This window comes from Lathyrus oleraceus, chromosome 1, assembly GCF_024323335.1.
Source record: "Lathyrus oleraceus cultivar Zhongwan6 chromosome 1, CAAS_Psat_ZW6_1.0, whole genome shotgun sequence".
Classification (NCBI taxonomy): domain Eukaryota; kingdom Viridiplantae; phylum Streptophyta; class Magnoliopsida; order Fabales; family Fabaceae; genus Lathyrus; species Lathyrus oleraceus.
The window spans coordinates 208,277,746-208,305,353 of NC_066579.1; the positions used below are offsets into that span (position 1 = coordinate 208,277,746).

Here is a 27,608-nt window from a genome sequence, read left to right on the forward strand (position 1 = left end):
ATGGAGCAACTTCAAGAGAACCAAGTTGTCCTTCAGGAAGAAGTATCCCAAATGCGGTCCCAAATGCAGCAATTGATGGAGACTATTCAAGCAGTCGCAAGAGGTCAGGAGATTATGGCAAAAATGCAAGAAGAAATGAACCAACGTGCCAGTACTACCAATCCTCCTACTCCTCGAACGGTCGAGAATCCGACTCCAGTTCCTCAAGTTGATCCTCCAATCAACATTAATGCACCCGGCGGTGTTCCAAACGACAATCCTCGTCCTCATGCTCTTGAGACAGACGACCAACTTGATGCATTCTTCATCCCAAGGGACGCTTCTCAAGATGACGCCTTCGGTTCCGCAACCAACAAGGTGGAAAGGAAGGTAAAGGCTATCGAGGAAAAGCTCAAGGCAATGGGGAGCACTGACATTTTGGGCCTCGATGCGGCAGAAATGTGCTTAGTACCTGGGGTCATCATTCCGGCCAAGTTCAAAGTTCCGGACTTTGAAAAATATAAGGGAAATAGCGACCCTAGGACACACATTAGGGCATACTGCCGAAAGATGGCTGCCTATTCCAGCGATGATCAACTTCTAATGCATTTTTTCCAGGATTCCCTCAGTGGGGCATCTTTGGATTGGTACATGCAACTCGAGGGCAACCATATTCACACCTGGAGGGAAATGGCTGAGGCATTCCTCAAGCACTATCAGTACAACACTGATATGGCACCTAATCGGACGCAGTTGCAAAATTTGACTCAGAGGTCTGAGGAGTCCTTCAAAGAGTATGCCCAGTGGTGGAGGGAATTAGCTGCTAGGGTACAACCCCCATTGCTAGAAAGAGAACTGGTAGACATGTTTATGGGAAACTTGCAAGGTCCATACCTTGATAGAATGGTAGGGAGCACCTCTTCAGGCTTTTCTGACCTGGTCTTAGCCGGTGAAAGGATAGAAAATATGATTAAAATGGGAAAGATCCAGAACTCTGCCAGTACTTCTAGTGCATCAAAGAAACCTTTTGTTCCCTATGGTAAAAAACGAGAAGGCGAGACCAATGCTGCCTCCATCATTCGAACAAGAAATCCCACTTATCCACAAGTGGCTGCCATAGCTCCCGTCCAACCAAGTCAACAACAACCATTGGCAATTCCTGTTCAAACTCAACAACAACAACGGTATCAACAACAACCGCAACATCAGCAACCACAATATCAACAACAACAAAGGATGCGAAGGCCCGAGAGAAGATTTGACCCAGTTCCCATGCCTTATAGCCACATGCTACCATATTTATTGAGGGGATCACTTGTGCAACTAAGGGAGTTAGGACCCCCACCAGCGGTTCTTCCTCCCGGTTATGATGCAAATGCCCATTGTGAATTTCATTCTGGCGCTCCCGGGCATTCGATCGAGAATTGTAAAGCATTAAAGTACAAGGTTCAAGATCTTATTGACTCTAAGGCAATCACGTTTGCCCCCAAGAGGCCGAATGTGAATAATAACCCGATGCCCCCTCACAACAATGCATCAGTGAATATGATGGAAGCTGACAATGGGAGGAGATTGATGTCCTGTGTGGACGAGTTAAAAACACCACTCATCGAGATCAAGAATGCTTTGATGAAGAATAATACATTTCCCATCTGTGGTAATGACTGTGAACATTGTCTGATTAACCCGCAACAATGTAGAACATTGAAGTTTGTCATACAACAATTAATGAACCAAGGGATCTTGGTGGTAGACTGCCCATCCACAAACGAAGATGTGTCTACCCTCGAGATACCATACGACGAAGTCCCTCCTCTGCAAATTCCATATGAGTTCTCTCAGTTAACTCTGTCGACAAATCCTATTACTCCAATCATAATAACAGTTCCCACACCATTCCCATATGTTGACACCAAGGCAGTCCCTTGGATGTATGACACCTCAGTCTACATTCATGGTCAGAAGATTCAAGAAGAACCATTGAAGTCTAGCGACCCAATGATCAATATCACAGGCACTAGTGGAGTCACAAGAAGTGGAAGGATATTTGCACCGACACGCACTCCAATTGGAACTATCAATCCTTCAACTTCAGACAAAGGCAAACAAATTGATGGCGCTCAGCAAAGACAAGACCCCGTACCTTCAAGTGAAGTAGACGAGTTCTTACGCATCATCAAGAAGAGCGATTATCGAGTAGTTGATCAGCTTAACCAGACACCCTCTAAGATCTCAATGTTGTCTCTATTGATGTGCTCAGAGGCCCATAGGGAGGCTTTGGTAAAGTTTCTAAGGACAGCTCATGTACCGCAAGAGATATCTGTTTGTCAGTTTGAAGGAGTAGTTAACAATATCGCTACTAGCTTAAGCTTAGGTTTCAGTGATGAAGAGCTTCCCGCCGAGGGGAGGAATCATAACAAGGCTCTCCATATTTCCATTGAGTGTGTGGACACAGTCCTATCAAGAGTTTTGGTAGACACTGGGTCTTCCCTCAATGTGATGCCTAAGAGTTCCTTTGCTAAACTAACTATTGAAGGACTCGTAATGAAGTCGAGTGAGCTTATAGTAAGAGCATTTGATGGGACTAGAAGGACTGTAATCGGTGAGGTGAATTTGCCTATGAAGATTGGTCCCCATATTTTCCTTATCACTTTCTTCGTAATGGATATCTATCCAGCCTACAGCTGTCTGCTTGGGAGGCCTTGGATCCATTCAGCTGGTGCAGTCACTTCAACACTCCACCAAAAATTGAAATTCTTAGCTGATGATAAGCTAGTTGTTGTCGAGGGTGAGGAGGACATTATGGTAAGTCACCTCGCATCTTTCCGATACGTTGAAGGAGAAGGGGAGATAAGAGAAGTCCCATTCCAATCATTCGAAGTTATCAATGTTGAAATGGTTTGCCCAGCAAGGGATGAATCAAAAGATGCCGAATCTCCCATGGCATCTCTTAAAGACGCCCTGACAATTATAAAGGATGGACACCCCCAAGGATGGGGAAGATTGCTTGAACTCCCTGCCAACAAGGACCGCACCGGTTTGGGATACAACTCCCAGAATTTGAAGAAGCCCGCGCCGATCGCTACAAGGGGATCAGTGCTCCCGCTGTCCGACAACTTCTCAAGTGCTGGTTACCTGGATGACAACCGTATTTGTGCCGTGGAAGAAGAAGAAAAAGAAGAAGAAGATGATGATGGCTTGATCTTCACAAAGACTGATGGAAATGGTGCCACCAAATGGACCGAGTTTGAAATACCTAAAGTGACCTTGATCGAAATGTAATTCCCAATGTTGTTTTCCTTCCTTTTTATCAAAAGAACCCATGTCAAGCCCAAGGCATGGGGGAATCATTTGTAGGGCCTCATCAAATTTCCTTATTAATCATTAATGAAAAAGGGTTCATGTTCGCAATCAATTTTGAGATCCTTGTCTTTCATCTTTTCATTTCACTTTTTTAAAATGACATTTTTCTTTTAAAAAAAAATAATAAAAAAATTCTTTTCAAATCATCCTTTCTTTCATACTAATAAAAGCGTGAACCTTAAATCATGCAGATCATCCTCGACAACCATCAATGACAATTCTGCTACAGTCTCATACGACTTTGACAACCCGATTAATCAAGCTGATGAACAGTGTGAGGAAGAGGCCGAACTCCCAGAAGAATTGGCAAGGCTGCTCAAGCAAGAGGAAAAAGTCATCCAGCCGCACGAAGAATCAGTGGAAGTGATTAACCTTGGGACAGATGAGGAAGCGAAAGAAGTCCGAGTCGGCTCCGCTCTACAAGACGAGGTGAAGACAAAATTGATTGAGCTCTTGAAGGAATACAAAGATGTGTTTGCATGGTCATACCAAGATATGCCCGGCCTCGATACTGACATTGTGGTCCATCATCTACCCCTTAAAGAAGAATGTTCTCCAGTAAAGCAAAAACTACGAAGAACCCGTCCCGACATGGCTATGAAAATCAAGGAGGAGGTACAAAAGCAGCTCAACGCCGGCTTCCTAGCGGTCTCCAATTATCCTCAATGGATAGCTAACGTTGTGCCTGTACCTAAGAAGGATGGCAAAGTAAGGATGTGCATAGATTACAGAAATCTAAATAGAGCAAGTCCCAAAGATGACTTTCCACTTCCACACATTGACGTGCTAGTAGATAATACCGCCCAGTTCTCTGTTTTCTCTTTTATGGATGGTTTCTCCTGTTATAACCAGATCCGCATGGCTCAAGAAGATATGGAGAAAACCACTTTCATAACACCATGGGGCACCTTCTGCTACAAGGTGATGCCTTTTGGATTGAAGAACGCCGGCGCCACATACCAACGAGCCATGGTCACTCTCTTTCACGATATGATTCATAAAGAGATTGAGGTCTACGTCGACGACATGATAGCCAAGTCTCAAACCGAAGAAGAACACCTTATCAATCTAGAAAAGCTGTTTGAGAGGCTGAGGAAGTTCAAATTGAGGCTTAATCCCAACAAATGCACATTTGGGGTAAGATCCGGAAAATTGTTAGGTTTTATCGTCAGTCAACGTGGCATAGAAGTAGATCCCGAGAAAGTAAAAGCCATACAAGCTATGCCTGCACCCAAAACCGAGAAGGAAGTCCGAGGATTCCTAGGTAGATTGAACTACATTGCTAGGTTCATATCTCACCTCACTGCCACTTGTGATCCAATCTTCAAACTTCTTCGAAAGGATCAAGCCATCATTTGGAACGATGACTGCCAAGACGCATTTGAGAAAATAAAGGAATATTTGCAAGAGCCTCCCGTGTTGATGCCTCCTGTACCTGGTAGACCATTAATCATGTATCTCACCGTTCTTGAAGGATCAATGGGTTGTGTCCTCGGCCAACATGACGAGACTGGTAGAAAAGAGCATGCAATATACTATTTGAGCAAGAAGTTCACTGATTGGGAGAGTAGGTATTCGATGCTTGAAAAGACTTGTTGCGCACTAGCATGGGCTGCCAAACGTTTAAGACAATACATGCTCACTCATACGACATTGTTGATCTCTAAGATGGATCCTGTCAAATACATCTTCGAGAAGCCGGCTCTAACTGGTAGAGTAGCCCGATGGCAAATGGCTCTGACCGAGTACGATATCCAACATGTCACTCAAAAGGCCATCAAAGGGAGTGTATTGTCTGATTATCTTGCACAACAACCCTTGGAGGACTATCAGTCTATGCGTTTCGAATTCCCCGACGAGGATATCATGTTGATTAGGGATTGCAACATCCCCGGTCCCGAGGAAGGACCCGAGCCTGGATCCCGATGGACCATGGTTTTTGATGGAGCTTCTAACGCTCATGGTAATGGCATTGGGGAAGTAATCACTTCTCCAACTAATTTCCACCTCCCCTTCACTGCCCGATTATGTTTTGAATGTACAAACAATATGGCCGAATACGAGGCTTGTATCTTTGGTATTGAAGCTGCTATCGATCTTAGAATCAAAATCCTGGAAGTTTATGGGGACTCAGCCTTGGTAATCAGCCAAGTCAAAGGAGATTGGGATACTAGAGACCATAAGCTCATTCCTTACAAAGAGCATGTCTTGAAACTAGTCCCCTATTTCGATGAAATTACATTCCACCACATCCCCCGAGAAGAGAATCAGCTAGCTGACGCTTTGGCGACTTTGGCATCCATGTTTAAAGTTAAGTGGAAGAACGAAGCGCCATCCTTTCACCTGAACTACTTGGACGAACCTGCTTACTGTCTGGCAGCGGAAGACGAAGCTGACGGTCATCCTTGGTCCATGACATCATGAAATTCTTAGAGAACCAAGAGTATCCTGCGGACGCGTCTATCACCGACAAGAAGTATCTTCGAAAACTGTCATCCAAATTTTTCTTAAGTGGAGGGGTATTATACAAGAGAAATTATGATTTTGTTTTGCTTAGATGTGTGAACAAGCAAGAAGCAAACCAGATTATAATGGAAATTCATGAAGGATCCTTTGGGACGCATGCCAGTGGGAGTACTATGGTGAAGAAAATCTTAAGGGCCGGATATTACTGGATGACTATGGAGATTGACTGTCATCGCCACGTCCAAACCTGCCACAATGCCAGATCTATGCTGATAAGATCCATGTGTCGCCAACGCCTCTCAACGTCCTAACATCACCTTGGCCTTTCGCCATGTGGGGCATTGACGTGATCGGACGCATAGAGCCAACTACCTCAAACGGACACCGTTTCATCCTTGTAGCCATTGACTATTTCACAAAGTGGGTAGAAGCAGCCTCGTACGCCAACGTTACCAGACAAGTGGTGGCCCGATTCCTCAGGAAAGAAATCATCTGCTGTTATGGGGTCCCCAACAAGATCATTACTGATAATGGATCTAACCTCAATAATAAAATGATGAAAGAGCTATGCCAAAATTTCAGGATCGACCACCACAACTCGTCGCCTTATAGGCCTAAGATGAATGGCGCTGTTGAGGCAGCTAACAAAAATATCAAGAAGATCGTGCAAAAGATGGTGGAAACCTACAAAGATTGGCACGAAATGCTCCCATTCGCATTACACGGCTATCGTACTTCCGTACGCACTTCCACTGGGGCAACACCCTTCTCCCTTGTGTACGGCATGGATGCGGTCTTACCAGTCGAAGTAGAGATTCCTTCCTTAAGGATTTTGACAGATGTTAAGCTTGATGAGTCTGAGTGGGTACAAGCTCGATTTGACCAACTAAATCTCATTGATGAGAAGCGCTTAGCAGCCATCTGCCATGGCCAACTTTATCAAAAGCGCATCAAGAGGGCACATGACAAAAAGGTTTTCCCCCGCAGCCTAAAAGCTGGAGACCTCGTATTGAAGAAGATTATTCCAATCCATACTGACCCAAGGGGAAAATGGACGCCAAACTATGAAGGTCCGTATGTTGTAAGAAAGGTCTTCTCTGGAGGAGCCTTGATCCTTGCAACTATGGATGGTGAAGATCTTCCATCCCCGATGAATGCGGATGCAGTCAAAAAATACTATGCTTAAAAAAAATATATATAGCCCGATATGTTGAAAACCCGAAAGGGCAACTTATGCAAAAATGGGTATCCCGGTAGACTGAAAACCCGAAAGGGCGGTCTAGGCAAAAATTAGGGATTTAATAGGAGCAAGAGGCTGCATCCCGTAAGGAATCCTTCTTCATTCCTTGGCAGGTCAATTATGTGGGTCCCAAGCAAGCCAATCCTATCACCCTCCTTCAAAAAAGCAAGATCAAAGGACGACCAAAGGCATGAAGACTATAACAGAGTTAGAATCTGGTGGAAACTCGAGATGTTTCATTGCCATTACAATTATCATTTTCTTTTCGCAATCACCTCTTTTAGGAATTGCTTTCCTTTGTACAAAAATTCCCTACTTATGGAATCACTTGTCAATAAAAATCAAGTTCCCTCACATATGTTCCATATTTTTACTTTTCCTACTTTGTCTGCGAAATATGACCTTTCTCTAAATAAAATTACATGGGAAATTTTCGATTAAAAGACCTTTTTTCAAAAAAAAACTATAAGGAAGACAATATCGAATTGTATTCTTTCTAGAATTTTGCTAAAGGTAGTCAAAACACATTTCCAACTCAAGGGTGCCACATAGTTCTTTGGACTAAGCCGATCATTTCTCCCCCCAATGGGAATTCTCAAACATTACATTCAGCGTCTGCTTAGACGTCGAACTTCAATTTCTCGAGTATCGGAAAGTTAGTACGATTCACCCAATCACCCTTTTTAAGCCCAATCACCATTGGCATTCCCTAAACACACTCCTCCGCAAAGCCCAAACATGCTTAGCATAACTTTCAGACCATGCATTTCATATATTCCCCATGAAAGCCCAAACATGCATTGGCATACATAACATCACATCATGAGTATCTCCTTAACTTACTCAAATTAACTCGTCAAAGTTCGGAATTTCTCAACCGTTGTTAGGAATTTTCCCCAATAAACTCTTTTCCGTCAATCCTTTGACGAAGACAAATTACCCTTCCGTCAACCCTTGGACGATGACAAACTCTTTTCCGTCAATCCTTTGACGAAGACAAATTACCCTTCCGTCAACCCTTGGACGATGACAAACTCTTTTCCGTCAACCCTTTGACGAAGACAAATTACTCTTTTCCGTCAACCCTTTGACGAAGACAAATTACCTTTCCGTCAACCCTTTGACGAAGACAAATTACTCTTTTCCGTCAACCCTTTGACGAAGACAAATTACCTTTCTGTCAACCCTTTGACGAAGACAAATTACTCTTCTCCGTCAACCCTTTGACGAAAACAAATTACCTTTCCGTCAACCCTTTGACGAAGACAAATTACCTTTCCGTCAACCCTTTGACGATGACAAAAAGTTTCCATCAGCCCTCTGATGACGACATTTTACAACAATTTCTTTCCGTCAACCCTTTGACGAAGACAAATTACCTTCCTGTCAACCCTTTGACAATGACAAACTCTTTTCCGTCAACCTTTTGACGAAGACAAATTACCTTTCCATCAACCCTTTAATGATGACACCCTATTCCATCAACCATTTGATGATGATCCCTCATTGGAAACAAAAATCCCTATAAAAATCCAAATACCCAGTTGCAGTCCCACATGCATTGCATGCATCACTTCATGCATGATTTTTCCCTCCGAAACGAAAAGTTCCACTAAAGCCCCATCATATTTGGCACAATCTATAGACCGTGCATTTGCATACCCCAGCAGCCCGAGCATACTTCGGTATTCTGCGTACACCATAACATACATTGCATATCATACACATCATGACATAACCATCATACATTTGACCCATGTCCTCCCCACATGATACCATAAACTATCCTCAACAGATGATTTCATATCAAATTTATTTTCCACCACATGAATAATCTTCACAAATACCCATCACTTCATATCACATTCATTTCATTGCCAGCAGGTTGAATTTCTAGATATTTTTATTTATTTAATCCTCTCTTAACTTGGATGTGTGGAAGCCGTTGCTATCTAAACATTCAGGTTCGAGAAGATTAAATAGGGGCAGCTGTCATACCCCGAAATTCACCCTACTCCGATACAACTTTCATCTAATCCATGGCCCTACTGCACATGCATGCTTTCATTATCTCCTCATCATAATTATATTAACTTTCATAACCAAATACATATTGCATGGGATCAAGGCATGATTTAAAAAAAAAATTAAAAAAAAAAAATTTAAAAAAAAAAAAAAAAAAAAAAAGAGGAAAAGGGGGGAAACCGGATTTTGCCTCCCACACTCCAAAAAAAAGAGCTTTTTTTTGCACAAAGGGTATTTGGTTTCCCCCATTTTCCCACTAACTTTCCCTATAAATAGATGCACCATTTCCCTTCATTTTTCATGCTTTCTAGCCCCCAAAATTGATGAAAAAATATCATTCAACCTCTCTTCTCCAAACCTAAATCAAAACCCAAAAAACTTTTCCCTCCCAAAAGTCACCACTACCAACTTTTTTCCATTTCACATTTTTTTCCTCAAAGTTTCTCACTCTCTAACACTCATAACCCAACCCTTTTACTAAGCTTTCACCACAAATATTTTCATCCCAAACCCCTTACTTCACATTCAAGTTCAACACCATTTCTACCTAGCTTTTTTCATATTTTGTGGGTAATGATTTTAACTTAAACTTTTTAACTTTTTGTTCCTTTTTTTTTATTAAAAATGATTGCTTGTTCTTGGTTGGTCTTTTGAGATGGTTTAGATTCAAGCTTGCAAAAAAAGATTGACTTTGATTTACTCACCTTTTTTTAAAGATTTTTTACTCTTACTATCCTTTTTCACCTTTTTGTGGTTGCTTTGTGTATGTTATCATTTTCTTTTATTATGGACTTGTTGTTGTGTTTGTTTGGTTGATGAGGTCTATTAGATCTTGACCATGGTTGTTTAGAGTTGATTAAATCTTCAATGTTTCAAACCTATCTATGGTTGATCAATAGATCATTCATGATACTTTGAGGCATTGATAGATTGCCTCTATTTTAACCATATTTGGGTCATTTGATGCATAGATGAAACCATGTCTTTACATTAACTTCCTAATCCATTTGCTTATTGTTACTAACTACTAATTACTAACTCCTAACATTTATATTATTGCACTTTATTTTATTTTTTTTATTTTTTTCTTTTGATCACTTTACTTCAAGTATTTTATGTTTATGTTTATTGTTATCTAACTATATCATCTACATTATGCTAATTTATTTACTACCTTATTATCTTGTTAAATAAAAGAGGAATAAAAATAAAAGAAAGAGAACAAATCACTTTTTATTTTATTTTTTAATACTAATAGATGAACTTAAGGTTGCATAACTTTCTTTGTTACAAATCTATTGTTAGTTGATTTTTTAATCATCTTCAATACTTTGCATCAATGATAAGCTATCCCTTAATGTGTCATATTTTAAGTCTTTTTGGCATAAGAAAATAGTCTTAAAAAATATTCATTTTTGTACATATTACTAACCACTAATTTTACTTCATTAATTTTGTTTGCCGTTAACCTTTGTTATTGTGATTTTGGTATTATTGACTTATATTTGTTTTATATCATTTATATTCACTAACCATTATTATTGTGATATTGTTTCTTTTTCTTGTAATTTACTTTTATGTCATTACCTTGTAATTTATATTAAAGTACTCATCATCATCATCATTGTACAAATTCATCATGCATGTTTATTTACTTGTTATTTATTTTATTATCATCAAACATTAAAAACAACAAAAACATGATAAGACAAAAATATTCGTTCCACTCTTAATCAACTTGGACCTAGAGAATTTCATTTTAGGACCCTTGCTTGGAGGTCTTTCCCTTATCTTTGTGATACTTTGTAAATGTTGGATTTTATTTGTAACTTACATTCATGTTGTAAGAATGGCATCATGGCACTACCTTAGGGGGACATGTTTGTAAGACCATTATCCTTTGTTTAGCTTAGGTCACTTTTTCACACAAAAGGCTTTCTCTTGGGCTACCTTACAATGAGACTTTTTAATTTCTTGTTTGTTACTTTGCATTCATGTTGCATAAGCCAAATTTCATAATCAAAAATAAAATAAACCCTTGATTCAACGTCAAGTGGCATTTTCTTAGCCAAATTCAAAAAATACTTAATAATTACGATTATTATTGTGCGCCATGAGCCTTAAGTGGTGGAGAATGAGTGAGAATGGAGCATTCCTACCCTTACTCTGATTATTTTAGACGCAAGACGCTTGACTTGTTGTCTAGAATAATCACCTCCGCCCATAGACTTTAGTACAATATAATCACAAACATTCTTTCATAAAACCCTTATTCAAGGTAAAAACAATACAACTCATCAAACTTTTTTTTGTGCCTTAGGGCATCATCCCGAAAACCCTTTTTTCAAAGGTAAAATCAACCAACACACAAATATTTTCTACTCCGAACTACAGAGCTCTGATTCCTCATCCCCGAATGAGTGATACGTAGGCATAAGGGCCACAATCCTTGGCGAGCACTATAATAACAAAAACACCCCCCTTTTTTTCACACACTCTTTTGAAAATAAAACAATAATAGATAAATCTCATGTATGTAAAACAACCCAAATGGTTCCCATGGAGTACCATGGGCGTAAGGGGTGCTAACACCTTCCCCTTACGCAACCGACTTCCGAACCCAAATCTCGGTTGCGAGACCGATTCCTTATTCTCTTTTAAGCGCTTCTCGTGCGCGTCTATTTTCCGAGGGTTTTATCGACAATTTCCCCTCTCCTCTCCGATAGAGGTGAACTAAATAAAATTCGGTGGCGACTCTTCTGACTTTGCCTCTCTTTGGCATTCTCTTTAGTCCCGGTTTCGTTATCGTGAAATCCCGGTAGCGACAACATTCACACATAGAGCCTTACATCAGGTCTGTTATCCTCTTGATAAGCAGACTGAGCTGCATACTGAAATGTAGCAGAAAACCAATCTGCCTAAAGTTCAGTATATGCTGTCAATGATGAATGTCATAACATCCAGTTTGACATTCAGACAGTAGGCCTTATGCCAGGTCTGTTATTTCCTTGATAAACAGACTGAAAATAAATACTGAGTTATAGCAGAACACCAACTGTTCTATTCCTCAGTATCTGCTGACAGGGATGAATGTCATAACATCCAGTTTGACATTCAATAAATCCTGTATTAGCTAAACCTGCAGTATACTTCTCAGAATGTCATGACATCAGTCAAGACATCAGAGTACAGCTAGATATTCTAACATACAATGCAATCAAACAACCATCTCCACAGCATGTCATGACATCAGTCAAGACATTAGAATCCAGCTATAGTTTTACCATACAATGCAGCCAATTAAACATCTACAAACTCCCCCTTTGGCAAATTTTTGGTTAAAACACTTTGGTCTCACAACAGAGTCCATAGCAGCGGAAATCTCACATCTAGCAGGAAATTAACCTAGCTAATACACTCAGAGTAGCAGCACACTCACACACATGGAAGTTAAATAAAAACTTCACATAACAGCACACATACAGAAGTTAAATAAAAACTTCTAATTGCAACACACGTACACACACTCACACTCATGGAAGTGGAACATCAGCTGCAGCACAACCTCTGGATTAGAGGATCTTGAATATCTGTCCTGAATATCTGTTTGGCAAAACAATCTGTTGTCCTGGGGCATCACAGGTGTTACTCCCCCTTTTTGTCAAAAATGTTGCCAAAGCAACACTTTAAATTACAGACCAACATAACATAAACAGAGTTACACACAAATGACAGAATTACAGACTTGATTTTACTTCACAGTTTCAACCAAGTCAACACCCACTTGATCTTGCTTCACAGCTTTGATCAAGTAGTCACACACTCTTGCTTCACAGTAGGTACAACCATATCAGATGCCATGACTTTGTGTCTGACATCTAGAACCACTCCTGCATGAACATTGTTCTTGAACTCCTGCAGGTACATAGGCTGTCTCATGTTAGGATATCTCCTTAACATCTTGTTAACACACTTGTTACAAGTGAAATAGCTATGATCTGTTGACCAATCAAAGCACACTTCCAATTGTTTAATAAGTTGAGATATTAAACAATACATCCCAAACATCATTGGTTGCTATAAGTCCTCGGAGAGGCATATTCCCAGTTTGCCCCTTAAGTTTTCAAACTGAGTAGCATCCAGAGCCTTTGTAAATATGTCAGCCAGTTGAAGTTCACTGGCTACATGTTCCAAGGTAATCACTTTGTCTTCCACCAGATCTCTGATGAAGTGATGTCTAATGTCAATATGTTTGGTCCTGCTGTGTTGGATGGGATTCTTGGAAATATTGATGGCACTGAGATTATCACAGAACAATGTCATGACATTTTGACAGACATTGTACTCAGTAAGCATCTGTTTCATCCATACCAGTTTGGTATAACTGCTTCCAGCTACTATGTATTTAGCCTCTGCAGTGGACAGAGATACACAGTTCTGCTTCTTGCTGAACCATGATATGAGATTGTTTCCCAAGAAGAAACATCCCCCTGATGTGCTTTTTCTGTCATCAGCACTCCCAGCCCAATCAGCATCACAATACCCAGATAGGACTGGTTCAGAGCCATGAGAGTATAGCATACCATAGTCACAAGTCCCATTGATATACTTGAGAATCCTCTTGACTTGATTCAAGTGGCTCACCTTGGGCTCTGCTTGGTATCTAGCACACACTTCAACTACATAGGAAATGTCAGGTCTACTTGCAGTTAGGTATAGTAGGCTACCTATCATGCTTCTATACAAGAATTGATCAACACTGGGCCCTCCATCATCTTTGGTTAACTTTAGATGAGTAGGTGCAGAAGTTCTCTTGTGCCTAGCATTATCCATACCAAACTTCTTAACTATGTTTTTGACATACTTGCTTTGGGAGAGAAACATAGAATCCTCCATTTGGTTGACTTGCATTCCAAGAAAATAAGTCAGTTCCCCAACCAGACTCATTTCAAACTCAGATTGCATCTGGTGAACAAAATGTTTCACCATTTTCTCTAACATTCCACCAAAAACAATATCATCCACATAGATTTGGGCAATCATAATTTTGCCATCTTCATCCTTCACAAACAAGGTCTTATCTATCCCACCTTTTCTGTAACCATTAGAGGTCAGAAATTCAGTCAACCTTTCATACCAAGCTCAAGGTGCTTGCTTCAACCCATACAAGGCTTTCCTCAACTTGTACACATATTTAGGTTGGTTAGGATTACAGAACCCTTTCGGTTGTTCCACATAGACTTCTTCATTTAAGTAGCCGTTTAAGAATGCACTCTTCACATCCATTTGGAACAATTTGAATTTCAGAATGCAGGCTACACCTAACAATAATCTAATTGACTCAAGCCTAGCTACGGGTGCAAACGTCTCATCAAAATCAACCCCTTCAACTTGAGTATATCCTTGAGCTACTAGTCTTGCTTTATTCCTAGTGATTACTCCTTTCTCATCAGACTTGTTTTTGTAGATCCACTTGGTACCAATGATGTTAGTCCCTTCAGGTCGTGGAACTAGCTCCCATACTTCATTCCTTGTAAACTGCTCCAGTTCATCTTGCATGGCATTGATCCAATATTCATCAGTCAGGGCTTCTTTCACATTTTTTGGTTCAACCTTGGATACAAAACAGGAATTTGAGCTAATTTCCCTTGATCGGGTAGTCACACCACTATTGGGATCTCCTATGATAAGATCCTTAGGGTGGTCTTTCTGAATTCTGATAGATGGCATTTTGGTGGGTGCATCTACCTCACATTCAGTAGGAGTCTCCTGTACTTCTTCAGACTTGACTGGTATGTCTGTTGTAGTATCAAGGAATGTTCCAACATCCTCTATGACATTGATTCCTTCCTCTTTATCATCCACAATAACATTTATGGATTCCATCAGGACATTGGTCCTGTAGTTGAACACTCTGCAAGCTTTGTTGTTAGTTGAGTATCCTAGGAATATACCCTCATCACTTTTGGGATCCATTTTCCTTCTCTGTTCACGATCTGTGAGAATGTAGCATTTACTTCCAAAGATATGAAAGTACTTCACAGTGGGCTTTCTGCCTTTCCATATTTCATACAGAGTGGAGGAGGTTCCTTTTCTCAAGGTAACTCTATTGTGAACATAGCAAGCTGTATTCATAGCTTCAGCCCAAAAGTGCATAGGGAGCTTCTTTGCATGAATCATAGCTCTGGCAGATTCTTGAATAGTTCTATTTTTCCTTTCAACTATCCCATTCTGCTGAGGAGTTATAGGAGAGGAGAACTCATGACTTATTCCTTCAGACGAGCAAAACTCATCAAACTTGGAATTTTTGAACTCCGTACCATGATCATTCCTAATTCGGATAACACAACTGTCCTTTTCCCTTTGAAGTCTGATGCACAGTTCTTTGAAGACATCAAATGCATCTGACTTTTATCTGATGAAGCTTATCCAAGTGTATCTGGAATGGTCATCAACCACCACATATGCATATCTCTTTCCACCCAGACTTTCAACCTGCATAGGTCCCATTAAGTCCATGTGCAATAGTTCCAGAATTCTAGAAGTTGTAGGATGTCCCAGCTTCGGGTGTGACATCTTGGTTTACTTGCCAACCTGGCATTCTCCACAGACTCTTCCTTCATCAATAAGCAGCTTTGGGATTCCTCTAACTGCTTCCTTGGATATGATCTTTTTCATTCCCCTTAAGTGGAGATGACCAAGACGTCTATGCCACAGCTTCACCTCTTGTTCTTCCTTGGCTGAGGAGCACATTGTGGAAAAGTTTGAGAGCTTAGGTTCCCACAGATAACAGTTATCTTTGGATTTGGATCCTCTCATAACTTCTTGATTATCTCCATTTGTCACAACACATAGCTCCTTAGTAAACTGAACATAGAACCCTTGATCACACAGCTGTCTTATGCTGATGAGGTTGGCAGTCAGTCCTTTTACTAACAGCACATTATTCAGTTCTGGGACTCCAGAGCAGTCCAGCTTACCCACACCTTTTATTTTTCCTTTAGCACCATCACCAAAGGTCACATAACTGGCAGTGTGAGGTTGTATATCCACCAATATATTCTCCATACCAGTCATATGTCTTGAGCAGCCACTGTCAAAGTACCAGTCTTCTCTGGTGGATGCCCTTAGAGTTGTGTGAGCTAACCAAGCATACCATTGTTGTTTCTTGATGGGGGCATTATGCCTATATGCCTTATGCTTAGGTATGACATGGGGGGCTTGGTTAGGATAACCATGCAGCCTGTAGCAGAAGACTTTTATATGGCCAAACCTACCACAGTGATGACATCTCCATCGCTGAAATTTCTTCTTCTGATGGTTACTCATCCTAGTTCCCTGATGTTGAGACATCGGGTGTGACCTCCGCTTGAATTTCTGAACTTTAGCCTTTGAGCGTTTGGGTTCAGCTGAGGATTTTTTCACAAAGCCTAAACCAGACATGGTTCCAGACTTCTGTCCCACTTTTAGGATCTCTTCCAAGGAGTTTGTTCCTTTATTTAGCATTCTGATGGATTTCGTCATTTGATCCAGCTTGGAGGTCAGCAAGATTATCTCACCATTTAGACCATCTATGACTGTCAGATGCTTCTGTTTCTCATCCTCCAGCTTCTTGATGAGCTTCTTCTGCTTTTCTCCTTGTACACGCACTTCTGCACTGGTGACACATAGCTCCTTATATGATGCAGCAAGTTCATCAAAGGTCAGTTCATCTGCACTTGAGTCATCATCAGTGGCACAAACACTAGTTAGTGCAGTGACATGTTTAGCAGATTCTCCTTCAGATTCACTCTCCGAATCTCCCTCAGACCATGTTACAGATAGCCCCTTCTTTTGCATCTTGAGGTAAGTAGGACATTCAGCTCTAATGTGTCCATAACCTTCACAACCATGACACTGGATTCCCTTGCCTTGGTTGAACTTTTCTTCAGAAGTTGATCTTTTCCTGATGTCAGACGAGATGTTCTTGACATTTGGTCTACCTCTTTGATCAATCTTCTTCACGAACTTGTTGAACTGTCTCCCAAGCATGGCTATGGCTTCTGATATGCTTTCATCACCTCCAATATATCCTGCTTCTGACTCCTCTTCAATATTTGATACAAAAGCTACGCTTTTGTTCTTCTTTTCAACATTCTCACACAAGCCCATTTCAAAGGTTTGGAGAGACCCAATGAGCTCATCCACCTTCATATTGCAGATATCTTGAGCCTCTTCTATGGTTGTGACCTTCATAGCAAATCTCTTAGGCAAAGACCTGAGAATCTTTCTTACAAGTTTCTCTTCAGCCATTTTCTCACCTAGGCCACCAGAGGTGTTTGCAATTTCAAGAATATTCATGTGAAAGTCATGAATAGTCTCATCCTCTTTCATCCTCAGATTTTCAAACTTGGTGGTCAGCATCTGAAGTTTGGACATCTTCACCTTGGAGGTACCTTCATGAGTTATCTTGAGGGTATCCCAAACTTCCTTAGCCAGCTCACAGTGGTGCACCAGCCTGAAGATGTTCTTACTGATTCCATTGAACAATGCATTCAAGGCCTTAGAATTTCCAAGGGCTAATGCCTCTCGCTCCTTGTCCCACTCTTCTTCAGGAATTTGCACACTGACTCCATCTTCACCTGTCTTCGTTAGATGTTCCCATCCTTTGTTGACAGCTCTCCAGACTTTGATATCTAGAGACCTTAAGAAGGCTATCATACGAGGCTTCCAGTCATCATAGTTAGAACCATCCAGCATGGGTGGTCTATTTCAGTGTCCTATATCCTTGTCCATGGTACTAGAACGTAACTTCCCTAGATCTCACCCAGAAATTAACAGGCAGGGTGCCTGCTCTGATGCCAATTGAAATTCTAGTTATCAGACTTTCGATGTCACACGGGTTGTTATGACATCCAATTCTGCGCAGACAAGAGTTATGCAAAACTTAAAAAGTAAGTTCAGTAAATAACACAAGTAATTGTTTACCCAGTTCAGTCCAACATGACCTACGCCTGGGGGCTACCAAGCCAGAGAGGAAATCCACTATTAGTAGTATTAATTCAGACCTTAAACCAACTGTTTAACCCTATCACTTAATACCTACCCAATGCAATTTCAATCTTACACTAAGATCAGAGTTCCTACTCACTCCCCCTCAATCACATCAATGATTACAACCTTTAATTAAGATTAAAGATAATTATGAAGTCACACTTTAAACAACTCTTGATTGTGCTTAACAACTTTAATCAAGATACACAGCACTCACGCTTAAAAGCTTAGAGTGACACAACACTTACAACTCAATGTACATCCTATACCAATGCAATCATCTCAGTGATAATAGCTTGGCTTACAAGTTACGTCTAATACAAGACACACAAAAATACAGCATTGAAGTATATTGGACAAATAAAATCTTCACGCCAAAAACCCTTAGTTCTGAATGAAGGATTGCCATCCTTTTATATTGCAGCACTTGGGCCTTGAACTTGTATTTTCCTGATTTTAAGGTCACGCGAGTTCCCTTAAGTTCCACATCTAGGTTACTAACAAATAGGTTATTTGTTAGGTTCATTAATTGTAGCTTGGTTGTTGGTTTCCTGGATTTTAGCTCAGCTGTTGAATTCCTGAAGAATAGCCTGAGAAAAATGTTGAAACAGAAAAACTAAACAACCTACAATTTAGCATATGCTGTCAGGAATGAATGTCACAACATTCAGTTTGACGTCCAAGACATAGACCATATGCTAAGTCTGTTTTTCCTGAAAACAGACTGTACAAATTTGTTGTACTGTACATAATCAATCTGTCCATACTTCAGTATCAGCGTACGTTAATAAATGTCAAAACATCCAATTTGACATTCACACATAGAGCCTTACATCAGGTCTGTTATCCTCTTGATAAGCAGACTGAGCTGCATACTGAAATGTAGCAGAAAACTAATCTGCCTAAAGTTCAGTATATGCTATCAATGATGAATGTCATAACATCCAGTTTGACATTCAGACAGTAGGCCTTATGCCAGGTCTGTTATTTCTTTGATAAACAGACTGAAAATAAATACTGAGTTATAGCAGAACACCAACTGTTTTATTCCTCAGTATCTGCTGACAGGGATGAATGTCATAACATCCAGTTTGACATTCAATAAATCCTGTATTAGCTAAACCTGCAGTATACTTCTCAGAATGTCATGACATCAGTCAAGACATCAGAGTACAGCTAGATATTCTAACATACAATGCAGTCAAACAACCATCTCCACAGCATGTCATGACATCAGTCAAGACATTAGAATCCAGCTAGTGTTTTACCATACAATGCAGCCAATTAAACATCTACAGTTTGAGTACCCCACCTTGAGGCAATCTAGGCAAAAATAAGGGATCATGGCAAGTAACTTCATTCGGCTGGTCCTGACCTTTGAAGCAGTTTTGAGCAGTCATTTGGTTTCGATTTGTCATTCTCAATTGAAGACAAGTACAATGGATTTTAAAGTTGATAGGGAGAGTAGTGATCATTGTATTCAATATAGCTATTTTCCATGTAAATTACCATTTTCGAACTTTGTAAAGATCCATGGAGTCCCGCCATTACGGGCTACCATTCTATTAAATAAAGTTGAGCTTTTATCCAATTACTTCTATTCTTATTTGCTTTTGTTTTTTAAAATTTAATTTTTATGATGATAATTTTGAAATAAATAAATCAATGAATAATCATTTTTCTTAAAATAATGAAGCATTTACTTTAAGAATAATCAATTTCAGCAAGGAACATCAACAACAATATCAAGGGCAATAAGTCTTGATGTGTGAGACATTGTTGGTCTTCCCCGAGAAGTTGGATTGATGACTTTGTCCTCCCCAAGATTTCATCGTTCACCCCCCAGCATGGTTGATAAGTTTCTCCCTAGGCAACCTATCATCCTCAGTTAAGCCAATGATTTGTCACATTTGCAATTCATCTTTCCCCAGCTGAGGCATTCATATTTTTGCATTCCCCAGTTTATGACTTGATGAACGAACCCTGGATATCTTAGAACCTTTATTTGATCTCCAAATTCCCAACACATTTATTAGTGTGTTGCGTAGCCACGACAGTTTCTCCCCTGCGTGAGTTGGTAGGATCGATTATCTTTGCCTTGGAATTAGTTTATTTCGCAATCTCCAAGAAAAATATGATAATTATTGTAGGATTTGGTGGTCTTTGATTTATTCCGGCATGTCACGGCATCCCCAGCAGTTTGCTTATTTCCTCCCTCAGAGTTTTACCTCTTGAATCCCCAACGGAGTTTCGTCTTCTAACGGGAGTTCCCTCATTCCCGACAGTGCTTGGGTATGAGTAGTATTGGTAATGTCCCCTGCAAGGTTGTCTCCCATTTATGGTATTGACTTAAGATTCCCCGCAACTTTGACTTATCAGCATCCTCAGCAGATCCATGGCATGTTTGGTGAAATGCATGTTCTTCGTGTCTTTCCCCAACCAGAGTTGAATTTCTTCTGAGCTAGATGATTTATTTTCATCCCTAGCAAATTTTCCAGTGCTTGTTTCTGTCTTGTTGAGATTAGCCGAGTGTTTGATAGTGATAATTCAAATATTCAGTATTTGTATCCTTGGTGTTGGTTTGTCAGTATAATCATAATCATATACATGCATATTCATGCATAAACACAGTATCAGATATTTCATTGTGCATTTTATTACATTTATTTTTCTTCTGATCCCCTGCTTTGGTGATATTATTTCCCCGTGCAGATTTGGTGTGTATGTCGTCCTTCAATTATAGAGTGTCATCCCCTTAAGCAAAATGACTTTATCCTTTCTCACTCCCCACTGAGTTATTTACTCGTGGATGATTATTATTTCAGTTTCCTCCACAGTTTATCATCTGGATGGAATCATTCCCCTTGGGTTATATCCTCATTGGTTGAGTCTTGGTTTGGTTGTTTCTTTCTAGTTCTTACCTAGATAGATCTTTTGGTCCCGAGAGTCTATTACCTAGTAACTGGTAATATTCTTCTTGATGCTGAGTACTTTACCTTTACTCAGTAACCAATAAGAGGTAATTTACTTCTTTGTTTTCCCCAGCGGATTCATTTTCACGTTTCCCCGACAAGTCTATCCTTGATATGTTCATCCTAACCGGTGACGGATATTCTTCCTGTTTGGTTTTCTGCCAAGTAAAAAGGTGGTCGTAATCCCTATTTTCCCTAGAGGTTATATCCTTGATATGTTCACTCTAACCAGTGATGGATTTTCTCTTCCTTTTGGTACTCAACCCAGTGATCGGTAGTTGTAATTCCTATTTTGCGGTCTTCTACCCAGTAAATGGTAGATATAAATCCTATTTTTCCCCTCTGAGTCTATCCTTGATATTTTCACTCTAACTGGTGACAGATTTTCTCTTCCTTTTGGTATTCTACCCAGTAACCGGTATTTATAATTCCTATTTTTCCCCGACAGTCTATCCTTTTGATATGTTTACCCTAATCGATAACGGATATTCTTCCTTTTTCCCCAGGTGGTCTATCCTTGATATGTTCATCCTAACCGATGACAGATATTCTTCCTTTGAGTTTATCATTGATATGTTCACTTTAATCAGTGACTGATACTCTCTCTTTGGTCTTCTTCCCAGTAGAAGGGAGTTGTAAATCCTATTTGGTTTCTTTCCTCGGCAGGTCATCCTTACCCAGTAGCTGGTAATGATATGTCTTTTTTTCCTCAGCGAGTCATCCTTGATATGTTTACCCTAACCGGTAACGGATGCCCCCTGCCGGGGTCTATTATCTTCTTACCCAGTAACCTGTAATAGATAATATATCTCCTTTTACTCCTATGTTGAAGCTTTTCTTCCCCAGTTGAGTTTGGTTTCGTATTTCTTCGTGAAATCGAATCCCCTTTTGCGTGAGTATTTCATCTTTGTTTTGATTGGTGCATTTTCTCTTCAGGTGTTACTTGTTGTGTTGGTGTTATCCCAATATATGCAGTTTCCCTTTTCCTCGACCGAGTATTTCCATTGATTTATTTTCGTGGAAAAATCCCCTCGTGTCTCCCAATAATTTTTAAAGTCGTAGCTTGGCCTACGCATAGCTTTTATCCCCCAGAGTCTTTGTTTCCCTAATGAGTCTTCCTTATGGAATGCACTGTACTCCTGTGGACTTTTAGTCTCTCCGGATTCTTTTGCTTTGTGGAAATATATTCCCCACAAACGATTATTTTATCATTCATATCATACGCATCATGAGGTCTCTTAGGGACCAAAATTTGTCTCTTGATGTTGTTATTTAAGTCCATTCTACTGAGTTAATACAAAGATTTTAACCTTCACATCCTCAGCTAGAATGTCCTTAAATAGGGGCAGTTGTAAGACCCCAATTTTGATCATAAGATCCCTCATGTTATCTCATCATTTGTATTGGCTTTGGGATCACACCTTCGCATCCTCCTTACCTCCTCATTCATTGGGTTTGCATTGGGAGAGATTACCAAGCACTTTTTATTGTATAATACTTTATTTTTCTTTGCTTACTAACCAAAATGCCAAAAATATGTGCATGTATAGCTTTGTTTCTTTTGTAGGTAGTGTGTACATCCACTTGTGCCTCATCAAGCTCATATCTAGGGTTTGAGACCCTCAATGCAGGAGATCAGTCAAGGAAAGGTTCACATTAGTTATAAGCATAACATATGGATCCCCATGTTATTTAATTGTCATTTTGATCAAGAATTCATCAAGAGTTTGAAGCTTGTTTTCCTTAGAAGCCCTAATTCATCTGGGTATCTTGTGTGATTTCCTCAGCAAGTTTATTCAACAATTGGTCAAATAATTCAAGGTATACTTAATTATACAACACCTTATGCCTATATGATCCTCCATGAGTCCCAAAGATCAAGGGAACTTCAAGTTTTCAAGTTGGTTCAAAGAGGCTGACAAGAGAAAGTCAATTGGTCAATAATGGGGTTCCCTAGACCCTATCTCCTATAATTTTTGTCATATGAAAATTATTCCAAGAGAAAAGTTACTCTTTATGACATTCCAAACAACTTTCATGTTAGCATAAAGAGCTAGTTTTTCTTGGAAAGTCATTTTTTATGGTGAAACATTATAGGTCATTTTGTTTGTGCCCTAGTTAGGAGGTCAACTTCCAAGGACCATAACTTTCTCAATTTTTGTGATATGAATTCGATACAAGTTTTATAATTAAATTCAATATGTATTATCTAACTTTTCTTCTTTGAGAAATGTCAAATTCAACTTGCAAGGGCATGTGCGAAAAGGAAACATTATAGGTCATTTTGGGCAATCATCATTGAACAAGCAATTTTCCTCAACTTCTAAAATGCATAACTCCCTCATGCCAAATCCAAATGATGTCAAATTTGTGACCAAATTAAAGAGGAATGAAAGAAACCATTTTCATTTGGAGCTCATAGCAAAAGTTATTCAAGGTGGAAGAAGTTGTCATTTGACTTTGTACTTAGAAAATTTCCAACAATGTTTGACTTCTTCAACTTCCACCTCTAAATTCATCATGATCCAAGCTCCAAATGGAAAAGTGTTCAACATTAAAGTTGTTCCTCTTGATGTCACCTTTCCAAAAAAGTCCAAGATCACTTCATTTGGAGCATTTTACAAGGACTTGCGCATGGTTACTTTTCATGGTCCCATTTGGATGAATCACATAACCATTTCTCAAGAACAATTGCATGGCCTCATGTTAAGCTTTCAGCATGATTCATACACAACGTTGGACCTTTTGGCATCACTCAATGGGCCTTGTGCACGCCTATGAAACCATGCAACCAAAGGTTTATATTTTGTACAAAATTTTGAAAGTGTGTGGAAAGCAATGCAAGACCCTATATGTACATGTCTTCCTGCTCAGAATCAAACACACACATTGATCAAGCCTTGCCAAGCAATCCCAGAACCCTACTCCATAGAATACCTTGAGGATTTCTTTGAAATCGAGTTTGAATTTCACCTTCTATTTTGAGATTTAAACTCCAAGGATTCATTGCCATTTTTATCTCATTTGATCACTACAAGCAAGAGGAGGAAGAACCAAGTGGATTCACATTGAGATCAAGCCAAATCACTGCTACCCGAAGGTGAATTTTTCTAAACTTCAAGTCTTTGATTCTCTTTCATTTCTCCATCATTCTCTTTGTTTATTAGTTGTCTACAGTCCTACCAATGCATACAACAAGATTGAGTTGCTTTGAGGTCAAGTCGAAGCAAATCAAATCGTGTTCCTCAAAATTCAATTCCTCATATCTCTCAATACATTTGGAATTGAACAAAATTGAGGCAAAATTCAAGCTCCTGAGCTTTTTCTCTTTATAATAGTGTCCTTGCTTTTCATTTTTTTGATTGGTTGAGGGTGGACCAGTCCGGTGAGGTCCACCAGAGAAGACAACCGGAGCTAGGGCTCCGGTGGTGTGCTGGCATGTCTTAAACCACTTAATCATGAAGCCACGTTATAATCTCAACCCTTCCATTTGATTACTATCCCTATGACGCGTTGACTGAGGTGTATGGTGGGAAGCTCACGATTGCCCATCAGATATGCCACCTCAATTAATTAGGGAGATCTAATGACCCCTGTTTTTTCTAATTTCTATTTTATTTCTGATTTTCCATTTAATTCCTTTACTTTGTTTAATTCATATTAATTTCATTTTTAATCCAAAAAATATGGGACTTTCACCAAAAATCTTTAAATATTTTCCTCTTTCGTATTTTGAATTAAAATTATTTTTTTGGATTAATTTTGACATTTTTCATGAATTAAATGTTTTTTAGATTATTTTTAATTATTTTAAAATACTTATGACTTTCCAAAAATCATGAATTTTTTTGTGTAAGGTCCTTTGACCTTGTTTGGCCTAGGATAAATCCCTTTGCCATTTATTTGGTGCTTTGAAGGGATTTGAGGTTTTGTCCATTTTTAAATGCATTTTAGTTCATTTTTAATTTGATTTTTAATTGATTAAATGTTTAAAAATTATGTTGAGCCATTTTTTTGGTCTTGTGATGTTTGAATTTCCGTTTGGGTCTTGGTCATGGTTGAATTGACTTTTGTTTGATCAATACCATTGGATTTAGGGGATTGATGAAATGTACATTTCATCTCCTAAAATGAATGGATGGTATTGATCAGATGAAATTCCTCTCATGATCGATTTGTGTCTCTACTTCCTCTTCCCTCTTCATCTTCATCCCTATTATTCCTCAATCCTTCATTTGACCAATGATTTCTCTAATGTCTAAATGCTAGTTGATTCATCAATGACCTTGTGTCAGATGAATCAACATAAGTCTGACTGAGATAGGTCTTCCCCTTTTTAGTGTGTGGTATGTTTTAGGAGTTTGGTTCTTTGTACCAAATCTCTAACATGCATTAACACCTATATTTTTATTTCCCGGCCTCAGATAGTTGTGACTTCTACATAAGTCCAATTACGATTGCTTAACATAGAGCTAAATTTGTCCCTCAAGGCATAGCATTCTAGTAAGTGAAATTGTAAATCTCCCATTCTTCATGGCATCGTATGAAAGCTTGAACTTTTTTCCCATTCATGAGAACTAGTGGCATACTTGTTGATTTATCCAAGTTGGAGCCCTTCTCTTGGATGATGTCTTGGTTCAAGGATTCATACTTGTGAATGATGGTTGAGTGTTCTTCAAAGAATGACTTAATCAATTAAAACTCATCACTAACATTTGACTAACCATTGACTAACTTCTTAATTAATGTTGTTTTGTTTTCAAGTCATTTACTTTATGCAATTTAAATTTCAGTACCTTTATCATTTATTACCAATTACATTTCATGCAACTTGTTTATGTTTCAAGTCATTTTCACTTTGCTCATTTGAGTCATATCTTGTGATTGTATATATTGTTTGCTTGCTTTTATTTTTGGTTGTGGCCTTAGGACCTTAAAACATCTAATAACAATAAAAACCCTAAAAAACATCTTGATGGACTGTTGGATTTGATCTGAACTTTTGGACTTAGAATTAGGCAACATTCCATGTGCTAAAGGACTTGGCCAATGCCAACATCTAAGACTGAGCTATAAACAATACCTTTTATCTGATGCAAACCTTGACTGCTCCTGGTTCATCTATCATTTGGTCTTTGTGTTTGATTGTCATACTGTTATTATTGTTTTTGTCTAATGATTGTTCTTAGTTGATCAAGGAATATTTCATCTGTTACATTGGAAGATACTGAAGACTGCTAGTTATTGGAAGGCTTGCTTGGATACTATGGCTATCTTTATTTGATGCCTTGGTCTTCATATGATGCTTGGATATTTCTCATTTTTATTGCTTGTTGATTGACAAAGTCCAAAGGAAAATGGGTTTTTATATGACATTCTTGTCTGTTGGATTGCATCCCATTGGTCAGATCTTTTCAACCCTTAACTTTTAATTTTTGTCCAGGGTAGTCTCTTCATCTCCTCCCACTTCTTAAATTTAAAAGTCTCTCCCTCTTTTCAAAAAAAATCTTTGTTTGTGATTTTAAGCTTAGACATGTTTTAATGATTAGAAACTTTGGCCTTATGCCATTGAATTTTTAAACTTTTTCTTAAATCAAACTTGTGAATAAACTTAACCATATTGACTTTAATTTCAAAAAGACAAAAAGAACTAACAACCCCATTCAAATCTTTGGCTTTTTGTGCCTTTTCTTGTTAAACTTTTGTTAAAATCAATTCACTAACTCCTTTGAAATTTTTACCTCGAACTACGGGGTTTTTATCCCTCATTTTTATGTTGGTACGTAGGCATAAGACCGAAGGTATTGTCAAACACAAAAATATAATTAATGAATTCTTTTCTCATCCCATCACTCTATATTTTACCAAACATCATTTACACCAAAAACATATGCACACAAAAAGGGCTCCCCAGGAGTACTTATGACACTTTGGATGCTAATACCTTCCCTCTGTGTAACCAACCCACTTACCTATAATCTCTGGAATTTTATTAGTTTTGATTTGAAAACTTCTTATCTTTGGGTTTTATTCGTACTTTTCCCTTTTTCCTTTGGAAACAATGAAAGTGCGGTGGCGACTCTGGTTTTACTGACGTCAAGTTTATCCATGGCTTGATGGTCACGAATTTACCGCTACACATTTATGCTAACTCCATAGATCAAGGAAGCCATTTTTCTTCTATCTATACTTTTAGCCAGAAATTACTAGAATTCTCTATCATATATGATGACGTAATCCGTACCCGAAACTTTAGAAGTAATTTCCTCCTTTATTTTTGAAATCTTGCTTTTCAAAGTAGAGTTATTACTTTCTAAAGAAAATACTTTTTCGTTTAGAGAGGAAGTATCATTCTCAAGTTCTCTTTAAGTTTCAGAAGCAGTTACTTGGACTTGTTTAAGATCCTTATATTTGCTTTAAAGACTCTGGTATTTTTCCAGCATTTTAGAAAGACAAATTTCAATATTAGAATGAGATAGATTAGAGAATACCTCTTCAGAATCAGAGCCGGATTCTGGTTCTGACAAAAT

At 39.0% G+C, this 27,608-nt stretch overlaps 1 protein-coding gene across 1 annotated transcript; it reads left to right on the forward strand.

Moving 5' to 3' along the window:
- Positions 1-27,478, forward strand: LOC127100195 (uncharacterized). Its single transcript, XM_051037428.1, has 5 exons — positions 1-1,163; positions 1,308-2,353; positions 2,435-3,257; positions 3,534-4,174; positions 27,417-27,478. Exons 1-5 carry the CDS (start codon positions 1-3, stop codon positions 27,476-27,478), a joined length of 3,735 nt encoding a protein of 1,244 aa, XP_050893385.1.
- Positions 27,479-27,608: the final 130 nt, after the last annotated feature.